We start from the raw sequence: 22676 nt of genomic DNA, 5'->3' as shown, positions 1-22676 counted from the left end.
AGACTAAGGGCAAGGCAAGAAGGACTCCCAGTAGGGTCAGATAATATCAGAGACTTCAAAATATCTTGGTAATTGTCAATCATTCCAGATTCATATGTCGATTGCCTCATTTGGCATTTTGCTGACTAAAAGAAGCCTGCTTATGGCCATATTTTGTGATAGCATCACACACTGCTGTTCAGTACAGAGCTCCTAATACGTAAAGGTCTGAATTTAAGCCTGTGATGTTCTCCAAGTCTGGGAAAGACACAATTGAACATTGACAATATTGAGAATAATAAATCGTGGAAATAATTATAAAAAAAAAAGGATGTAGAAATAAAATATGAGCAATTTTCCTGATATCATACAAGTTTATTTTAAGAAGACTGGCAGATTGAATTATAGTGAGTTTAGGCGACTCATACCATACAGAATTTAGGTTTGAGAATGGGAGGAAATAAAATATAACATCAAGTATTTTGGGTGAGATTAAAATCATATGAAATAAACATCACAGAACTGTGGTTTTTAGCTAAATCATAAAAATGGAGGGAAATAAACCAACAGTCCATGACTGAGGTTTAAGGCAAACAGCAATATCAACCAATTAGATGCAAGAACTTTTTTTCTAGGCTATATATTTCAGGTAAATGGCGTGGTATATCCAAGAGGAATAACATATTAGAGCTGTAAAAACCAGTAGGAGTTTGCAACGTATGAATTTTTTCCTGTTACATTTATTAGCAATGTTAGTATCCACTGTATTTGTAACCGTCCGCGGTTACCGTTTGCACCGCCGCTAAACAGGTCTTCACCTAAAATTTTAGATGAATTAATGGGAAGTAGTAAATATGTTTGCCTCCGTGTTAAAAAGTTCAAAAATAATTTAAGTGTTAAAGCAGGATACAACTGAGAGCAAAAAATAAAAGAAAAAGAAAAAAGGTCACTTAATCCTTAAAAATAAAGATTCCCTTTTTGACTAACATTGAATATATACATATATTATATACATACTGTACATACAGACCAACATACACTGATCATTTAATTTCTCTTATGTCATGTCATAAGATACATTTCATGACTGTGGCACAAGAAAAAATAAAGTAGGCCCTGGCTGCTGGACATGAACAATATCACACCATGAACCAGGATCGATCTCGGGGATCTAGTCCACTTCTCATTGACAAGACAAGTGTGTGTGTGTGTGTGTGTTACTTTTGTTAGCCAAGTGACAGCTATTTGTCAGTGAAACCTGAAAGTCCTCAAAAGAATCAAGAAATCCCCAAATCCTCTTGATTTGTTTTAAAGGGCACTTGTGACTTTATAATGTGGCGACAGTCCATGAAATTGATTCCCTGAAAATAAATGGCTCATACATGTAAGTGGTCGTTGATTTAAAAACAAAAACAAAAACAACATAAAGAGCTACCCAAATCCAAACTAGAAGATACTGACATGGTCTTCAAATGAAACATGATGACCGTCTGATACTGTTCTGGTGGAAAACCTATGCCACGTAAGCTTTAGGTGATTCAAGTTATGTAAAGATTTCTCCTCTGCTCCCACGTGAAAGCTTTTAATACCACTGTTTTGTTTTGTTTTCTATTCTAGATGTCCTTAGCATATATCCTTGTATTCTGTAGTGATAAGTAGGTGATGCCACAGACCAAATGAGATACATATCTTCTTCAGATTAGCTGACGACAAAATTGTGCCATTAATCAGTGGTCTCCAGAGTGCACTGCTTACCTCTATAGTGCAAAAGCCTAAGCGAAAAGGTTAATAGGATTTTTATTAATACTGTGGACACCCATGACTTACTGGGTTGTACAAAAATCGAAATTCATGTTGACCTAACAATTACCACTTTTGGAAACCCCTTGCAATGTCATTAAATACTTAATATAGTGTTACCAAAATTGGAACATGTAAAAAAAAAAAATAAAATAAACAAAACCTTCCAAAAATTTTTTTTTTTTGGTAATGCAAATGCCTCCTGTTTAGCTCTGCCCCTGGGCAAGGAGCTTTTTTTCCAGTCCTGGGTTTAATCCCGATAGTGCCAGCTGTGTTCCTCTGCTGTGTTCAGACCACCGAGTGGTCGTTATTGTGTGGAGACAGGACCGTGTGGTTGAGGGAGGAAGCTGAACGGTCTGAACCTTCCACCGTACCGTTTATGTTCTCCTGCCGCTGACAGCACAAGATCTGCTTGAATGTAACGCTCATCTCCTTGTCCCGATAGGAGTAGATGATCGGGTTCATGGCAGAGTTAAACTCAGCTAAGAGGAGGAAGAACTTCTCAAAAGTCAGCACGTTGCATTCTTCGCAGAAAACGTCGAGCAACAAGAGAACTAAACCAGGCGTCCAGCACACGATAAAAGCACCTGGGGAAGGGAGAGAGAATGAAGTCATTAATATCAGGGCTTTGATTTTTAACGTATCATATAACAATCAGATTCCTGCATGCTAAGGTAAAACCTACAAAACATTAGCGATTTACTGAAATACATTTGAAGAGGCCACAAAACACAATACAATAAAAAATAAAAGGAAGTCAATATTTTTTATGTTAAATTCAATTGACTTCCGAAAGGTGACCATTGTTCCTCCCATGACCCTTTCCAGTCATAGTACTACTACTTGGAATAACTTCTGAACTATTTTGAGAATTCTGGGGTGACCCTTTTAATAAACACAACAGGAAGACACTTTGGTCAGGTTTTGAAACATCCAGCGGTCAAATATTTCTGGGTATATTTCAGCATGTCTTGCAGCATTCACATAACATCTCCACATCAATATACAGTGCAGGAACATGCCTAACAAATGGATGACACTGTTTTCAGCTGGCATTCCTCAGCGTGTGTTGAAAAAGGATAAACATTTTGGCTACAGATGTTATTTTGCAATCGAGAGTGATATTCACAAAACGCCTGGTTTTCTTTTAGAGAACACAGCTGTTCCTGCGTACTTTACATCACTTGAAAGTTATGTGGGGACTCTCAGGAGTTTGATAAACTGCAACGGTCCGTTTCCATGACTCGTTTGCTCTTTATGAAGAAGCTTAACAGGAAAGGAAATATAATCTCTAGGGGTTGGGTGGGTGCTTTTGGGACTTTAAGGTTTTATTTTCTACACCAGAATATACTTAGAAAACCTGTTTTCTGTGCTTTTCATATACAGGCATGGAATCAGATCCCAAAATATATGTAGTAGAAGAACCTCAGGTTGTCCCTGACATGCAGTGGATTTGAAAGGTCCAAAAGAAAAACCCCATTCCTGCTGAAGAGGATTTTGTCAGTATAGAAATGTAATTATTAGTGATTAACTAGGACACCTTGCTTATCCTGATGATCCATTAATATCTAACAGTTTTAGTAATGACTTACCTGCCATGTTACTCTTCTATAACACTAATTACACTAATCCATTCACTGTGTTAATTTGAAATATGATTAAGATAACAGGAAATGCGGACAGATGCTGCAATGCATGATGTTGGAACAAATGGAATTCCCTGCTGTTTGTTAAATAGTATTACTGTGAGCGATGTGTTTAACTCGGGTATAAATCCAGACGCAATTACATTCGGGCTGTGGGTAGTGAAATAGAGCTCGTCGGTTAGACTTTAAGGAAAAATCAAATACTCTCCGAAGCTCCAAGTATAACCTAAATGGTAGTGATCCTGAAATTAGTACCCTTACAATAATATGTGATTGTTTTGCTTGAGAACCTTTTGAGAAAACCGTCTGTGAATGTGTTTGGATCAGCTTACTGAGATCTAACCTCGGTTTAAGGAAAGAAAAAAAACAAAATGTTGCTTAAGGGCTGTTTTGACGCCATGATGTTGTAACATGGAAGCCAACACAGGAGGAATTTAGTTTGATTTGAGCATCTTTCCTCTCCGGAGACCGTCTTTTCCACTTTCAAGCTGAGAATGGGTTTATATGTTGGGAACCTCTCAAAGGCTCGCATTGACTCCAAGCAAGACTTCATATGTGTTAACACAAAGACTTTGCTGTTCAGGCTCATATAATGCAGGTCGGCAAAATCAAACGTGATATACTACTGTGTTGAATGCTGGTTCTTTCATGGTTCAAGTTGTAATGTTCCATGGTCCTTGACACACATAAATAAGGCTCTCTATTCCAGTGAAAAGCTTCCTGGCTCACTTCCTATCCATATGCAGCAGTATAGTGGAAAAAAAATGCCAGTCCTCCAAGACCCAAAGCTGGGCTTAGTACAGAAAATAGAAAGCCTCAAATCCATACAAAACTGCAACTGATATTAACTTGTATATTGTTAAGAGACACAAGTATCCACACATAAACATAATAAAGTTTATAACATCTATAAGGACAAAGGAGTCGGAATTATACTATGCTGTAAAAAACACAAGTGTGAATTTTAGCGAGGTGTGGAATCTGTTCTTTAGGTGCCTCAAGAGACTTCATCATGATTGGCGTGAGAGCTACAGGCTGGTAGACATTTGACACCTTTGACACTGTGAGGATTGTTAATGATGATTGTGTTGTTCTTAGAGCACGTAGGGAGTCCTGCTATCATGGTGGGACAACCCAGGAAGAAATCAGCCTTCCCAGGCCTTGTGGAAGATCTGCAGTTTCATTTCAAATATTGTTTTGGAGGACAGGGCATTATATAGAGAGTATATGGAGAAATGGAGGAATGGAATCGGATAAAACAGCAGCCAAGCCAAACTGAGATGACTGCAGACTTGATGTGATTTGAAAGCCACAGGCTAAAAGAAGAGATTTGTAAATATATTAATGTGTATCAATCTTATGTGAACTGTTTCTAAAACAAAAAATTCTACACGAAAACCATATCCACTGGAAATGCTCTTGATTTATCTGTATCTCTAACCTAAATCAGCTGAGATCAACTGATAAAAAACCAGCATGAGGTCACAGGTGGAAAATACATTTACATTTATGGTATTTGGCAGAGGCCTTATCCAGAGCAACTTACATAAAAAATATGTAGATAAATGAATAAATATATAAATAAATGAACCCTTAATTGCATAAATGAAATAAATGATAAATGTAAGCCTGCAAAAAACCATAAATGAATTATAAATCTAACATCTCGGGGAAAAAAAAAAGTCCATTAAGTGATTCAATGCTAAAAGCTTCAGATGACCCAAGATCCTTGTTATATTACCTGTCTCACAGAGAAGAGAGCACGCTTTTTAAGCTTACGTTTAGATGTAGTGTGACCATTCATATGACCATTCTAATATAAGGTTGTGAAAAGCATCAAAAATGCCCCAGAACAGGGAATTATATAAAATATGCAGGAATGAGTTCATGGACGTTTTCATTCTGGAATCTGATAAAACACCTGGACTTTAGGAGGACATGTGTTCTTCCCTGAAGGCTTGTCAACCTGCACTTCAAACCATGTGTAGAAGTCATTCAGTGAATCTGGAAAGGAGGTATTGGGCTGTATTTTAAAGTTGGTGATGGCCTAACTACCCTACCACATGTGGCATGTGTTTCTAGTGTCCAAGACTGGAGCTGTCCTGAGGGCTTTCTTGTTACCTGATGTGAAGCAGCATCACAGGTTTTCAGCAGTACCTCTGCTGAGATGTCTGATGATAATCTTAGAGGCTGTCATCTATGTCCTTCCCTGAACATTATGCACCACAGCATGAGTATCAATGTTTCTGAAGGTCATATGAGTGCAAAGTATTGACCAAATTGAGACATGATATCATGGAGTAACCAATGACAAGAATTTCTTTCACAGGGACCCAAAGAGTAACTAAGTATTCAAACAACCAGACTTTTTTTGTGCGTGTTACTCTGGAGCACATGTAGGACATCAGAAATGGTGCCGTATTCTTTATAGTCCCGGCGGAATTATAAAATAAACCACTGGCTGACTACAAAGCAGGGGTCATCAAAATCATCTGCTGCAGCTCACGCAAAAGCCCTAGAACTGTCAAGATTTTCTTCATGGTGATAACAGATCAAAGCAGTATGGGATATGATTTAGAAACGGTCAGCGCTCTAACAACAGAAACAAATGAGCAAATGAGGGTTTTTTATTTTGGTTCTGGAGAAATACTGTATGCAAACACGGATCGAGTGAAGTGCAGCGGTGCAGAGGGAATAATGACGTGTCAATGAGACTGCAATACCTGTGAAAGTACTTAGCAAAAGGTCAGCCATTTGTTGTAAACTGCCCTTTCAGACTTTCAAAGGAATTGCTCAGGGTTTACATACAGCAGTCAAGAGCAGACTTCAATCAGTCTGGGTGATAGCAGACAAGCTGAGAAGATTACTGAGAAGATTACAGACCAGAAATGGTGTGAAAGCCAAAAGGCTAAAAGAAGAGTTTTGGAAATATTCTTAGAAATTTGACATGAAAAACACGTCCACGTGATTTGCTATTGATTCATCTGTATTGATTCATAATTCATCAAAGATCGCCAGATCAAGGCTGGAACAGAAATACCAAGCATGAGCTCACAGGTAGAAAGTAAATAAATAAAAATACAGCTCAAATGATAACGTAAAAAGGTGAAGGTTACATTTTGAGGAAGTCACAGGATCTGTCATTTTCTGGCTAATTCCCCTAAGGGGAATTTTACTAGTAGGTGATTTTTTTCTGCCACACTTTCATCATTACTTCTAGAAAAAAAGTCCATTAAGTAATTCAGTGATAAAAGCTTCAGATGGCCCAAGACCTTTGTTATACTACTAAATATTACTTACTCATTAGTGTACCTGATATGTGGATAAATCAGGATGCTGGATGCCCAGGACAAGCAGATTTTGTGTCTGGGCTTTTACTTTAGTAGATTCAGTGGGCTGGTGGTTATTAGCTATTTTTTTTCTTCATACAACAACCACAGAAAGAATATGGTTAAAGTAGATCCAATCACATTTTTTTTTACATATACATGGTTTGTATATTTAAACAAGAAGCACGCAATCGAATACTGTTCCTATAGCGCACACAGCTCATTCTGAAAAAGCATTCACAAATGACACAACCTTTTTAACATGAAGACTACACAGGTTTGCGGAAACATCACCACAGCCAAAAGGAAGTCCATTGGCTTTCGTGGTACCTTAACATGCAGTGACCTTGCGGAATAAAGTCTAGCCAGACTTGCGTAATTTCTTTTCTGCATGATGTGATGACAAAACACCACCAGTTCCTAGACACATACTATGCTACTATAGAAACTTTGCTACAAAAAGACAATGATTGTGACTGTGTTGATTCATATACTTATTTGAGCCTGTATGGATGCACTTAGCTTGCCATATATTTTATTATGCCATAGCTTCCATGCCACCTACGATTTTCATCCGTTTGCAAAGGAGTCCACATTCAAATGATCTGATATCCCATTCACTATTTTTAGGTGCTTAATGTAGACCATAGTGTTTGCTTGTGGGGAAACCCTGGACCGATGTATGTCCAGGATTAGAACATAGACATTCCTGTTCACAAAGCTCTTTTTAGGCAGCATGGTGGTACAGCGGGAAGCCTTGCCACCTCACAGCTCCGGGGATCAATCCTGAATGTAAATGTGTGTGTAAGTGTGTGTGTGTGTGTGTGTGTGTGAGAGAGAGAGAGAGAGAGAGAGAGACAGAGAGACAGAGAGACAGAGAGAGAGACCATGGACCATGATCAGGATAAAGTGGTTTGTTAAAATGAAAGAATGAAACAATGAATGAAACACCTCTGGAGTTAGGGATTCGTTTCATGGCTCTTTCCCCCATGCTCTGAGTTTGCATGTTCTCCCCGTGCATCAGGGATTCCTCCAGGTACTCTGGTTTTCTCCCTCAGTCCAAAGACATGTACGGTAGGCTGACTGCCATCTCTAAATTGTCTGTAGTGAGTGTAGCGTGTTTGTGTGTACAACTGTGGCGTCACATGCAGGGTGTCCAGTTAAATACTTAGCATGGATTCTCCGGTTTCCTTCCGCCTCATGGAGGTAGGTGAACTTGTAGTCCTGACCCTTGACCCTGACCAAGCAGTTACTGAAGCTGAATGAATCCATGTTTATGAAAAAATAAACGATGATGCAGCCTTCACACAATTTTCTTTACTTGAGGAAGGTTTCATTTCCAGGTTTTCCATGACACGAGTGCATAAGAGTGATAATGCTCCTTCTTCTGTCAGTGGGAATATACAATTACAGGTAAATAAATATTTAACACTAATATTAAATGCTACATTTAAAGGGACTTGACAGTTCTAAGAGCAGTCTAAGTAATATTATACTTCAGTCTTGAGAATCTTGAAGGCTTCTAAAGCTCGCCTCATGCTTGAGAAATGTGAGACTTTGAAGCAGTTGAAATGTGGTAATGAGCTGCTCTACAAGGAACTGAATGAAGAATGGCTGAGCGTTCTGTGCCGTCACTGGCTGCTTTCATTTAACATCTACAGAACTTTCTTATGGCTCTGAGCCACACACACACACACACACACACACACACACACAGCTGCATTATAATGGTATTAGAGGTCTCTTATCTGAGGAGTGCCAGCACTACCTAAGAACCGTATCGGTTCCTGTCCTGCTCTACCGCTCTGCACTTTACCCCAGAGCCTCACGTTGAGCCCCATACGTTTTAAACAACAACAGCACTGTTTCCTGCTGGCTCTGGGTCTCCGTGCCCTGACTGAGGTTCTTTCTCTGGGGTTGGCTGGGGGAAAGCAGCGAGGCATGACGCTGACACAGTGCAAGGCAAACACTGGAACTGGCGACAAGCGCGGGACCACAGACCCTTAGCTGTATACCACTCAACGACTGCATTGTTCCGTCACTCAAGTATTGGCACGACTGTACAATAAGATAACATACTCTTTTGAAGCATGACCTATAGGATTAGGTAAAAAAATAATAATAATAACATTATTTTTTTTAAGTTTGAAAAGAATTAAATAGTAAAAAAAAATAAAATAAAAAATCCAATGTAGGCAAACAAAACCAAACAAAATCTTTTTATTCAGACTTTGTTGAATCTCCTTGTTCCATGGAAAACCTTTCATTATTCATTTTGATGAAAATGAAAAAATGAATTATTGAATGTATTTATTGAATTAATTATTTTACTGTGCTAACTCGGATAATCAAGACTACAAGGACACCTGTCTAGAATATGTCTGGGTTTCATGATGCCATATTTAAGCCAAGAACAAACAAACAAAAAACCTACCCATCCTACTAAAAGAATATCATATAAATATTCTTACACATAAATATTCTTAAATATTCTTGTTTTTAATATAAAAATACAATAAATATTTATAACAGTGAGAAAAATTTGGGAATATTTTGAATATTGTTTTATGTAAAAAAAATTTTTAATCTTTTTTTAAAAACTAAAATTAATGTTTAACATCATTTTCTTTATTAAAATATCATTTTGAATACTGAATAATCTGTAAAATAAATAATTTAATTAATTAATTAATTAATTAATATAAAATTACCAGTCATATCTTTATTAATGTCTTTAAAATAAAAATCATTATTTTTTTGTATTTCAGAAAGATCTATATATTTCCTTTATTTTAAATTAAGTACATTATTTTGACATTAACAGCTACTTAAAAACAAATCAATAAAAAGGTAACATGGTAGCCATGCTCCTGACCTAATTCGTCACAATATCCATGTTATAGCATCATACTTTTTGTTATGTTAATAAACACAGTACAGTTTAAAAAAGATTTCCTTTCACAAATTCTTCAGGTATGTCTGAACATCTTGATGAAGTTCACAGGATAAAGCATTAACACTGGAATGAAGACTCACAGCCAAGGTCACTGTTCAGCTGCCCTCCTTCAGCAGGAAGCACATGGAAATCTTTGCACAGTGTACTGTGAGAACTGCCATGAAGGATGATAAAGACACCCCAAGGACAAATCTCTATGACAATGTTAAAATCACAATGCAGAGACCAGAAGATGACTCCATGAAACTGATATTATTGGCACAATTATAAGGCTTCTGTGGAAGATGGCTATTACTTTCTACTAAAGAGAAGTGTAGTTAGGGTTAGGGTTATACTACCTGAATATTACCTGCAACTTTTTAGTTTATTGAAATCATTTGCTATATACTTAAACTTTAGCATTTTTCAGGCTTCCTTTACTGTATATAGAAGCTTAAAGCACTCTTCATTCACCTGATAATAAAGATGAAACCTCAAACTTGTAAGTTAGCTAGCATGGGAGCAATGTTCGAAATAAATAGTAAATAAGTGAGGAAAAAAACAAAACAAAAGAAAACTTCTAATGGCTAAAATTCCAAAACATTCAATGCTTTTTTTTTTAATAACCTTGAATTAGCTAATCTCTCACAACTTCCATAACCTTTGTTAGTTTAACTCACTGAGTTGTTAACCTAGCCTTTCTTAAATGGCTCAAGAAACAAGGGAAACTGGTGAAAAATATTTTTCAGAGCACCATTAAATAAATGCAGGATGTAGATATTAATATGGTAATCATGTGAAATTGCTGGAAAACCATTTAATTGGCTTTGCTTCAGTTCCCATGAAATTGGGACAAAATACATATTCTAGCAGGATTTTGTATGAATAGTGGTAGAAATAATTTGGCTGCTTTCTGTTATCCAAACCTTAAAAGTCTGGCATCACGCTGTAGAAATATGAAGACATGCTAATTGAATTTTAGGCAAAACATGACCAGTGAAAACCGGGAGAAATGGTGAGTGAAAAGAGAAACTTACCAAGAACAATCACGACTGTCTTCAACAAGCTCATCATGGTGTCTCTGTTACGCCGCTGACCTGAGCTGTGGCGCGACATTCTCATGGTGCGCTGGCGGACATACATGAATATGTGAGCATAAAGCACCACCATGACCACAAAGGTCACCAGGTTGAAGATGGCCCAGAAGACAAGGTACGAGTTACTGTAGAGTGGTGCCATGTTGGAGCAGGTTTTGATAGCACAGATACAGTTCCAGCCCACACTTGGGATGGCACCCATGACAATGGACATAGTCCAGATGATTACGATAACGACGACCACACGGCGGTTGCTCATGCGGGTGTGAAGCTGCATGCGGAAGACTGTGATGTGACGTTCGATGGCGATGGCTAGCAAGTTAGCCACAGAGGCCGTCAGGCTGGTGTCGATCAGGCCCTGGCGTAGTAACCATGTACTGACAGTTAGCCTGCGCGTGTTGGGCCCGGTGTTAAACATCAAGTAGAAATAAGCAAGTCCGGCGAAAAAGTCTGCTGCTGCTAGGTTAGCCATGAGATAATAGATGGGAAAATGAAATCTGCGGTTAATGTAGATGGCCACCATCACCAGGAGGTTAGCAAGCATGATAAAGATGCATACAGTAAGCCCAAGTCCCATCACCAGCCTGCTGATTGTATTCCACTCCCTGGCCAGGTACTTCCCACTTTCGTTGTAAAAGAAGGCAATGCTTTCATTGTAGTAACACTGTCCATCCATCTTGAAAGTTATATTTCTGAAAGAAAAAAACAGAATCAGATTATTTACAGTCAGTTAACATTTCTCTTGAAATTAAAGTGCCACTGAAATGGACTGAAGCCAAGCCAAGACTTGACTCCATATTTTGGAAAGTGGAATGAAATCACACACACACACACACACACACACAGTGGACAAGTACAGACAAATTTCACAGTTTTCCGAGAAATTTTAACCGGAAAATGGAATTACGTATATCTACAAGACACACTTTTATCATTCAAAAAAAATAAATAGTGGCTTATTTGTGTCCAAAGCACCAAGAGAGCCATAAGACACCAATTTTAATTTCATGGTGACTAAAATCATATGACAGGTCTTATAAAGATTTGTATTTTCTAAACTAGTGTTCTTGGATTACTCATGAATAATGTGCTTCAGTCATTTTTTTTCAATGATTCAAGCTCATACTGTAAAATCCATTCTGAAAGACACTGGACTAGACTTGGGCATTTTAACAAAGCTTGCATTATCCGGCATCTACAGTGACCACGAACAAACACTGTTGAACCCTGGGTTGTGAAATGAACTCAGATGGATATTAAACAGACACAAACATTTTGACATCTGCTCAGATTTTTCTTGTGGTCCATTCTGAAATAACGAAAGAGATGACTAACCAAACGAGCATCAACAAACAAGCAACCTAAAAAGGTACTGGCTTGTAAAAACGCAGGAAAGTGACCGCTCTGTTACTGTTATACTTTTTAACGCAAGTATTAGTGGCATCATTGCTGGGACTCATCTGAGTGAGCTGATTCTCTTTTTCAAAACACCTCACACAGGAAATGTGCTTATATAATTTAAGCATTGAACGGGTGTGGTATTTATTTTTAAGATCTTTCAAGATAACATTTGAAGTAGTAAATATAATAACTCGTATAACTATTTCTTATTAGATGAATAGAAATTCATTCACACTCATACGTGGTTTTTATAAATCACATTCCACAATTATTCCCCATTTCCTGTTATAACATCCTCCATTCTTCTGCAAAGGTTCTCCACTTGAGTTTGGAGTGCAGCTATGTGGATTCGTGTTCATCCAGCCACTAGTGAGGTCAATCACTGATGTTGATGTTGGAGTCGAGTCAGTGTTCCAGTTTATCCCAAAAGTGTTCAGTAAGGTTGAACTTTTGTGTTATTCCATGCCAAACTTGGCAAGCATGCTCTTAATGGAGCTCGCTTTGTGCACAAGGGTGTTGTCATGCTAGAACAGGCTTAGGCCTCACAGTTCAAGTGAAGAAAAAGACCCTATACGATTGTGTGCTTCAGATTTTCTGGAAAGGTGGGTGTGATGTTCAGGTGTCCACATACTTTTAGCCAGGTAGTGCATCAAGCAAAGCATTATATACAGGATACAAATATGCATGATGCATAATAATAAAGGTAAGTGGGTGCACTGGTAGTTTTTCTTAAATCCATCAAACAAAACTTAGTGAACGTAAATGAGTGAATTTACAATGGTGTGTTTTTTTGAGTCATTACAACATCTACACAGTCGTTTCCAATCATGAAATCCTTTGTCGATCACATCAACTGTTTGACGCTCTTCTAGTTGTCTGTTATCAACTGGCTAGAACGGAAACGTCAAGTAAATGCCAATGGCTTTTTTTAACCACTGCCTTTTTGTGCAGCCTCAGTAGTGCTGATGAAATAGATGCTATTATTGTATGCATCTTTGATCATATAGCCTCTGGCTTGCGATTTCATTCAGCTGAAACCACTGAACAGAATGCGGTTTGTGCTTTTATGCCTGTGCACTTCCTTTTGCTTTCAAAATGAGTGTTAAGAAAAAGGGTATGTGTCTGTCCATCCTGCCAGCCCCTCACCCCTCCTTCACACTGACGAGACCACCCTGCACTGCAGAAAACCGCAGCTTTAGCATTATTACAGCTCCCATCCTCAATGAATAGGAAATTCCAACCAGGCCTGAACATCAGCGTGATAATGCTAACGATACAGTATGTCATTACTACTGTGAAGCATCCATGACCTACAGTTGGTGTTTAGTGAATAGACTAATAAAACTTTTACATCCTCACAGTGTAAATACCAAACCCGATAAGCAAGGGAGCTTTATTATGGAGCATTTTTATTGAGGATAATCTTAATCATTTCAGAATATGCTTCCAAAGACATACCTAAAGCTAAATTTGTCTAAAATAGTTATAGAAAAATATTAGTTGGCTCACCTAATGATATACAGCCCTGTCAGCCCTGACAAGGTAATTATTTGATTTACAGAGACGCAAAATAAACACGAGTTGCTTTTAAATGCTAAGTCTACTGATGAAAAATTATAGCTTGTTTTTATTTTTCCTGGATTTTTTGGAACAAAAATCAAACAACCATTTGTAAATTGGATGGTTTGTTAAAACGGTCAGGAAAAATGGATTTAAAACACATTACTGGAACTCTATGGCTATGTGTCAAGTGATTGTGAAACATACAAGACTAGAACCTTGGGCTGAAAAAAAAAAAACGTGCAAAACGTGTAAATTGTGTAAAGTGTAAGGGCTGCAGAAGAACATTGCTGTTAATGATTATTGTAATATCTTGCCAATAAACCCTTTGGCCAACTCCCAAATGCAATATTGAATGCTGTGATGAGTTTGAACAATCTCAGATGCAATAAATGTTCCTGTATGTGTAATGTGTTCCTGTATGTTTTGATGAATCATGTCATTGACGTGATCCAACAAATGGAAATAATTTGGTGAAAATCAGGCAGGCCATGTCACATCAATAGTTTAATATACTTCAAGGTTTATTGCAAGTGCAGTCTATCAGTATGACCACAGTATGATACTGTTTCCATGTCACATAGCCGTTATCTAATTCCTCTCATCTATGCATACTGTTAAAAATAATAACCCCTGTATGTTAATATTTAAGCAAACCCTCTAATGGTATATTTACTACAAGACCAAAGTGTGAACTTAAGTGTGGCCTGAAACCTAACACCAAAAAGAGGAAGTCAGTATGAGAATAGGCATCTTCTCCAAGAGTACTCGCTCTCTCCGTCAGGTTGTGAGAAAGCAAAAGGCACAAAGCTCGAACCGTTTCGGCGCTGCCTGTCTGAGAACACAATGAGGCCATTGTTCAGGACACAGCCAGTAAAAAGTAACAGAAAAGTATTTCACAATGAATAAATTGTTCACATTTCGCGGACGACCCTGGTGAGGCAGCGCACGTTAGCGAGTTTCAAATAAAAATACGCGTTTAATTTATCCGGCTAATTAAGTACGTCATCTAAAAGCAGTTTGAGATCAGCATGGAGTTTTTTTTGCATTGGCTGTTAGTTTGGTAGACCACAGCTAAGTGATATTATATGTTTAGTTCAACAAGGACTGCATTATTCCACACGCTAGTTCAAGAAACGTTGGTTTACACTAAATAGCTGTAAGGGGGACAAGGATACACCTCAAAAGACGTTTATAATTATTTCTTTTAGAAACGTATTTTCCAACGAAAATAAACAACAGCGACAACAATCTCCCCTTTTTCCCTGTAGTGCACATTGCCTCATGCTATACATTCATAAAGCAGATTTAAAATGCAACTAAAATATAAGTCATTTGAAAGATGTGGAAAAACTGCTTTATTATTATAATATTATATTAATTATATTATTATAATAAAAAATTATTTTTGGCTGAACTCCTTGTGTAATTCCACACAACCGCTAAGAAGTAAAATGCAAAAGCATCTTTATGTGTGTGTGCAGTCTGGGAAAACCTGTCAGAAGTCCACTGTGGCTGAATTCTAGCACACTGTATATACACATTGTATAGCACACTATATTTTTGTACCCTAATTTGGTACCGTATTTTAGTATTTTTGTTATATTCCTTCCTATTTTATCTATTACCTGTGTTTGTGGATACTGCTGGAAGCTGTAAATTTCCCTTTGGGATGAATAAAGTATCTATCTATCTATCTATCTATCTATCTATCCATCTATCTATCTATCTATCTGACAAATGGAAATTGGGTTTTGACCAATTATAGTTTTTTTCTTGCTTTAAAATACTATAAAAATGGGCACTTTATATAAAAAAAACACATTTCAACAAAACAACATGGACACAACAACATGGCATTTAGTTCATTTTATTTCATCTTGGCTTGGTGTCTGCCTGTAAAGGTCATATTGCTGGATAAGATTAATAAAAACCCAAACATGCTCCTAAAAACATTCAGTCTATTTTAACATCACTGAAATCTTGCTAGTGAACTGTGAATTTCTCGCACAGTGAATATCATGATTTAATTCTTTAGTGGTATAGCTACCTACCACAGTGAGGTGAAAATATGCCAAATGTATTCAGTTTGGAACCAGACACTGACTATCAAATGATCTGTTTAACTCGTGCACTGCTCTAATTTTCCTTTCAAAATATTAAAACATCTTAGTTTAAATAAAACTCAAGACAGACAATGTCAAACATTTCCCAATGTAGAGGGTTTCCCCAGGTCACAACACACTTTGTACCTTTAATACACACAGACAGTCTTAATATTTCTTTGGTTTATAGTAACACAGGGCTCTTTGTAAGCCGAGAAATGACAAAAAACTAAAATACCATCGTTAATTAGTCACCTAATTAAAATCCCACCATCAGATCATCCTTCCAGAGTCATAGCTATTAAGGCACCAAAATCAAAGTCATGAAAAACTCAATCTAAATTTGACCTTCTGGAAAGTTTGCACTGTAAGAACCTTTTCATGAGCCCAGGAAGCTTTTAGTCGTTTATGATATTTTCGAATATGATCACGTTCTCCCTAGTGGGGCAGAATTTTTTTCATAAGTGAGTTCATAGTAGTCAGTTCCTCAAAATTTTCTGCCTTTGTGGAAGTGCATGCTGTTGCAAGACACTGAGAACAGCAATAGCAACCTTTTCATTCGGGTTTTGAGGTCATGACCTAAAAACCCCATTTAGTACAATACTACACCTAAATCTGAGCCAGTGGCCCATTTAACTAAAACTCCTAATTCAGTATTTCCAACTTCTGACAAGGAAAAAACTAGCAAAACAACTTGGAACTCCTCTACGGGAAGATGCGCCTCCGCAACCCAGAGTTCAGCAAGTAACATCAGTTCAACATGCTTACAGTATCATCAGCAAACAAGCTAGCACTTCTTAACATGATTGAGTCATGCTGTACTGTATATAGACGTTTATGCTGTAGATCTATCAATATAACGACTTATTAGTGTATTAAATCAATAACATCATAATTACCTGGCTAACTTGGAGGCATGCATATAGGCATCCATGTTTACTTTGTAGCTTCAATTGCACACATACAAAAATAATATAGTTTGAAGCTGAATGCAACATAACGGTCAATTCAGTGGTATCTATATTTTCACCTTAGCCAGAAGTATATCTAGAATAGGTGTGAAATTTATAGATAATATCTTAAGCACAGGACACGTTCCAGCTGCCAGAATTCCTGATAAATGACCTTATCAAGTCAACATTTGGCTGCCTGACAACTGATCTTACCCTGATAACTGATTTCCTATTAAATATCTGAGCAGAGAAGATATATATAACACTCCTCAGTGCCTGTTTTATGCATTTTCTATACTATTCCAATAGATAGACATGGATAGCAGGAATGCAGCATACAGTGTTTTGAGATTGAAATGAGATTATAAACAAAGGATTTGAGTAAGACTGAGCAGAAAACCATAAAAATTATGATGTCCTGCCCTACCGCATGTTTATTTCAAAAGCAATGAAGTGCTTTCCCTCTTTCTTTCTTTTTTTTTTTGCATACTCAGTGCTTGCTCAGTGAGAAAGTCAGACATTTACTTTCCACTGCTCCATTATGACCCCTTACTCAGCAGTATAACTGTGGAAACAATTTCCAACACAACATTAACCCTCTAAGTAATATCACTGTATCATACTCATACAGCAACAGATACCTCAAGAGTATTTGTTGTTTAAAAGCAAAACACACCGTTTGGAAATATGATCAGAGCCATCCCCTAAAAAATAATCACACAGTCTGTTGATTTCAAATCATAATGTCGTAATGATTATATTTATTCTATGTTTAACACCATTGTGCTGTTAATTCTGACTGATGAGATTGATGGGACTAAATGTGGTGAATGTCCACTAATAGCTGTTATTGTAACAGGAACTAACAGGTAAAATATTACAATAATTTGTTGTGGCATAAGTGATTCAAACACTTCAAAAAGTGCTGTTACTATCTATGAAATAATCAACCTCAAGTTTCTGGTGTTTACTGACAAACCATACTATGACAACAAGCAGTTTCTTTGACAACGCTATTGCTTCATGACCTAAAAAAGGAAAAAGAAAAACCATACACACATATGGATAGCAGACCCACATGCTTCTAATGTCACTGCACAGAACAAGCATTAGTTATAAGCAAGACCTAAACCACTTACGGAAACAAAATGCTCCTTTCCTGAACCATTAAAAATGTCTTGAGATATTATACACAGTCAATCTAATGGAATGTACAGCAGGATTCTTAATACACCCAGAAAAGAGTTGATTCATGCCAGTCTAAGATTCCTTTGTATTGACAGATCTAGCTCAAGTGCCAGACAAAGCGAGATTAAAGCAAGCTGTGAAAAACTGTTTACCACTTGGGCTCCAGACGTTCAACATCACACGAAAACAAGTAAGTCTGCATGTAGCTTCAATGATAGAAAAGATTCCATGTTTTCACAGTCAACAATGCTGAATTACATTTAGTATCAGCATAATTAGAAAAACCGTCACTGGTTTGCATGTGTTTGTATCCTTTGTTTACTGCCTTTCGGACAGATAGCCACCCACTGACATCTGCCTTACAAATAAATGAGTGCATGTGCAGCACGTGTGAGGCTTTTACAACGTGGCTTTTCTTCTTTACTACATGCATTGCTTAGCACCTTGTCAGAAAAACCTCTTAGAGTGACACTTTACATTCATATAAAGAAATCTTAGCCCCACTCTTGGTTTGGTTTGCTCTCTCTGTAAAATTGACATGATTAGAGTGGAGGTAATGGCCATAGAATGCAAAATAACATGGAAAAAAACACACACACACACACATATATATATATATATATACACACACACACACCACTTGGGTAGATGAGTATAGATGCCAGTATAGATGCCAGTCTATATACTGTATATACATTATATGGCCAAATGTTTGTGGACACCTGACCATCACACTTATATGTGGGTTTGTCCTCAAACTGTCTCTACAAAGTTTACATTTACATTTCTGGCATTTGGCAGATGTCCTTATCCAGAGTGACATCTAATCTTTTATGCAACTGAGGGTTAAGTACCTTGATCATGGGTCTAACACCTAAACATCTAAGCTACATGCCCCATTGCACTGCATAGCATTAAGATTTCCCTTCAATAGCAGTTCCAGCATATAAAAATATCTCTGTGCACAAAGTGAGCTGCATGAAGCCATGAAGAAATGAATTTCACAAGAAATTCTGATTCACATATCAAAATGTACAGCCTGACCGACTTGCATACATACAGTACATTCACAATTAATGTGTATCTCTAATTCTGCAGAAATCTTCATTTAAGAGTAAACTGAGTCGTCATTTTGAGCAGTATTTGTACCCAACACAGGATGCGGTATTCACACTGAACCACAGAGAAGATATTACCAGAAGTCTTGATATATGGTCACTTGCTTCAAGCAGCACTTTAACAAATAAAACTCCTAGGACTTATCAGCCATTATCATCACCACATAGCTCCCACACATTCCAAAACCAAATCCCAAATTTAGCCATAAACATCACAATAAACTGGTTTATTTATATCCAGCTGACAAAGCCAACACACACAGAGACCACAGAATGGAACAAACCATTTACTGTGGCAGGTTGCAAGGCCTGCTGCATGGCCTGTCCCTTAGGGACTCATTTTTTGAAAGCACACCACTCCTTTATTTGAAGGGCACTAAACACATTTCAGAGTTTAATTTTTCCAGTCAGCACAGGACAGGAAGGGCTGGACAGTTGCACCCTACCCTAACCTAAGAGATGACAATGAAATGTGCTGGTGGGTTTTTTTCTGTCTAGCTAACTCCAGACCACTTTTCATTATGTTGAGGCAACTAAAAATGGCTCCAGTATTCAAGTACACAATGAATACAATGGACAGTTTTCATTTATTGCAGCATCTCTAATTGGAATTGTGCCTGTAACTAAGTATTTTGTTGGCGATTAAACCTACAAGATGTAATGGCTGGGAATATACAGTAAGTCATCTTTAAGTTGCTTACTTATGAGGGAGGCAATGTTTATCGAAGTCTCCATGCAATTCTGCTAAATTGCAAACACACACTCTGAAATGACTATGTTTCTGGCAAAGCAAAAAAAAACTGAAATGACTATGTACCCATAAAGATCTACTCATTAGTCGTATCTAAATTAAAATGTCAGTCCTTCACTTATGTCTCCACCTACTTGTAAAGTGAAAGGGTTTGGGTTTAAGAGTCTCTAATGAAGCTAGCCTGCCTTTTTTTTTTAAAATATAATAAGAACCATGATAAAACTGAGGCTCTGGGTTTAATTGGAAGTGCATCTGTGGTGCATTAATCAAAAGAAGATGAGATAGGATGTACTTCCTGAAAAACCAAAGGAGAGCTTAGCCTTGATGTAATTATAGTTACTATTGTGACCAGATGATAAAAAAAAAAAACCCAATAAGCATTGATAACAGGTCTCAGATAAATGTTCAAAGAGAGACTAAAAATATTCAGGGGCATAGTCATGTGGGTGGAACAGGAAAGCAGGTGCCAAACTTACACTCTCAGAAATAAATGTACTGTTCCTTGTTGCTGGGGTGGTGCCATCAATGGTTCATATTTTTTTGCCATGAGAGTGTATCTTTTGCTTGGGAAGGATCATGTGGTAAACCTTTAATTAGCTTACACAGTAATGCTTTAAAGCTACATTAGTAATCCTCAAGGTCCAAATATCTACCTTAAATATACCCTAAATACACATTACAGTCAAATTTCCAGGAAAGATGCATACTGAAATTACAAAATGTATTCCAGAAATGAAGGAAAAGTACAGTTTGATGCCTACTTCTAAGAATATAAAAAAAGGCTTGACCAGACCTATTCAGGCCTTAAAATATACTTCAATGGTATAATTATTGTATTCCAATGTCGCTCACATTATTAATCAGCATAGCATCATTGACTAATTACCATTTTTTATCAAATTGCCTGAGCACTTGTAAACTAATGCAGTAATATATACAGAATAATCCATATTTGAGAGATGCCTCTCTTTAGTGTCACTTTGACTGAAAACCTGGACACAACATTGAAAATGTTGCATGAAAAATAATTCTATATTTTTAGCTTTTAAATAAACATCATAATCCAATAATATTTTAAATAGGCCTAACTCCTGTGATATTAATATTACAGTAATATTGCTCTAATATGAATATGCAAGTTCTGCTTTATCACGTGACGCTGTTGTTTGTGGGCGTGGTTATAGAACAGTGTCCATCTGCTGGAATGGCCTTGACATTGAATGTAAAATAATAATAATAATAATAATAATAATAATAATGTTGATTATTATTGTTTGTTTATTTTTATTTTTATTTTTTATTTTAATTTTTTGTTGTTGAAAAGCCTGCCAATCAAATTTACCTTATACTACTAGATTGAGCAACCAGGTTTTTAGTTTATATATATAAATATATAAAATAACGCAATAAAGAAAAGGTCAGAAGTACAGGAATATGGGTGTATGCATGTAGACGTGTCTCAAGAGGGATGTGGCGGCTGTATGAGGAGTGCAGCCCTCCACCCAGGAGGGTGCTACATTACTCTATCGAAGGCGGGTACACTGGGCTCGGTCCAAAACCAGCCCTCATGGTTCAGTGTACTATCACGCTAAGCGAGTCTGCCCTGCCTTACACACTAGCAATTACGATTTAAAACTGGTAAAAGGGTGCAAAAACCTACTGATTCCAAGTTTCGCCCTGTAGCCTTATGCGGCATTTTTAGTTTTATTTTTTGAGAGTGACACTGGGTGTAAACAAGACTCTTTGGCGTCTCACCAACTTCTGAGGAAACACAGTGATGCTGAAGCGCTTTATTCATTAAGTTCACCGCAGGAGAGCTGGAGTGACGCTCAGCGGCACAAACTGCGTCCCAACACATCCTACCTTGTTTATTTATTCCTTTTAATATGTAAAGGATCAGAAGAACCTCTAGTTGGAGTTCAGATCACTATGCAGTCATTAGTGATTGCTTAGCCACTGTTAGGTGTAATAAATAAAACTTCTCTCTCTCTCTCTCTCTCTCTCTCTCTCTCTCTCTCTCTCTCTCTCTCTCTCTCTCTCTCTCTCTCTGTGTGCCACGCGTTATCACCACCTCAGCCCAGAGTTTGGACTGTACTCCTCTCCCCTGACCACTCCACATTTTATTTTACACCCACAATAAAAGCAAAAGGTTCCTGGAACATCTTTTATGTGTTCTTGTTGTTTTTTCAGGTTGTAAAAGTGCTTCCAGGAAACTTGCTAGAGAGATTCCCGAAACACAAATCACTTCCCACAAGAGCCCCTAAAGACACCCCTAAGTGATCCCTCTCAATTTTTTTTAAAGCATTACGCACGTTTTACGCACAACTTATAATAATCTAAATAGGATATACATGAAATCACGTAGTCTGTGTGTCACCTATAGAAATCAACAGGCATCATGCATGCTAATCGTGGGTTAAAAAAGTATTCTTGTGGTGTTTGTGAATAAGAGCTAAAGAGTGCGTAACTTACAGCTGGAGCACTTCCAGAAAATGAGCCGTTTGATTACGAATAGCTCCAAAAGTTTGTCCCAGCAAGATCAGTTGAGGTCCGTTTCTTTAAGAAAATATGAGAAAAGAAAAGAAAAAAGAAGTATCAAGGACTGAAAGAAGGGCTTGCGTCGTAAAGTCCACAGATATGCTGCATGTTCATTTTACATCCACGGAAATAATACGCGTGAGACGCGACTGGAATAGTGATCCACCTTTCCGTTAGATTAACACAGGAGAAAAAACCCCGCTGCAATCCGGAGAGCGCAGTCTGCCCGTGACGTCACGCGGGAGACGCGCTCACACACACACACACACACACTCT

General features: G+C 37.5%; 1 protein-coding gene across 1 annotated transcript; it reads right to left on the bottom strand.

Moving 5' to 3' along the window:
• Window positions 1-50: 50 nt before the first annotated feature.
• Window positions 51-22644, bottom strand: lpar1 (lysophosphatidic acid receptor 1). The gene is made up of 3 exons (XM_058412332.1): window positions 22335-22644; window positions 10727-11478; window positions 51-2366 (listed from the first exon to the last, which is right to left on the bottom strand). The coding sequence occupies exons 2-3, from the start codon at window positions 11460-11462 to the stop codon at window positions 2068-2070; spliced, it is 1035 nt and encodes a 344-aa protein (XP_058268315.1). The 5' UTR covers window positions 11463-11478; window positions 22335-22644; the 3' UTR covers window positions 51-2067.
• Between the last annotated feature and the right edge of the window lie 32 nt (window positions 22645-22676).

This window comes from Hemibagrus wyckioides, linkage group LG16 (genome assembly GCF_019097595.1).
Source record: "Hemibagrus wyckioides isolate EC202008001 linkage group LG16, SWU_Hwy_1.0, whole genome shotgun sequence".
Taxonomy (NCBI): Eukaryota; Metazoa; Chordata; class Actinopteri; order Siluriformes; family Bagridae; genus Hemibagrus; species Hemibagrus wyckioides.
The sequence above is the reverse complement of the archived record's forward strand: the minus strand, read 5'-3'. Positions and strand labels throughout refer to the sequence as shown.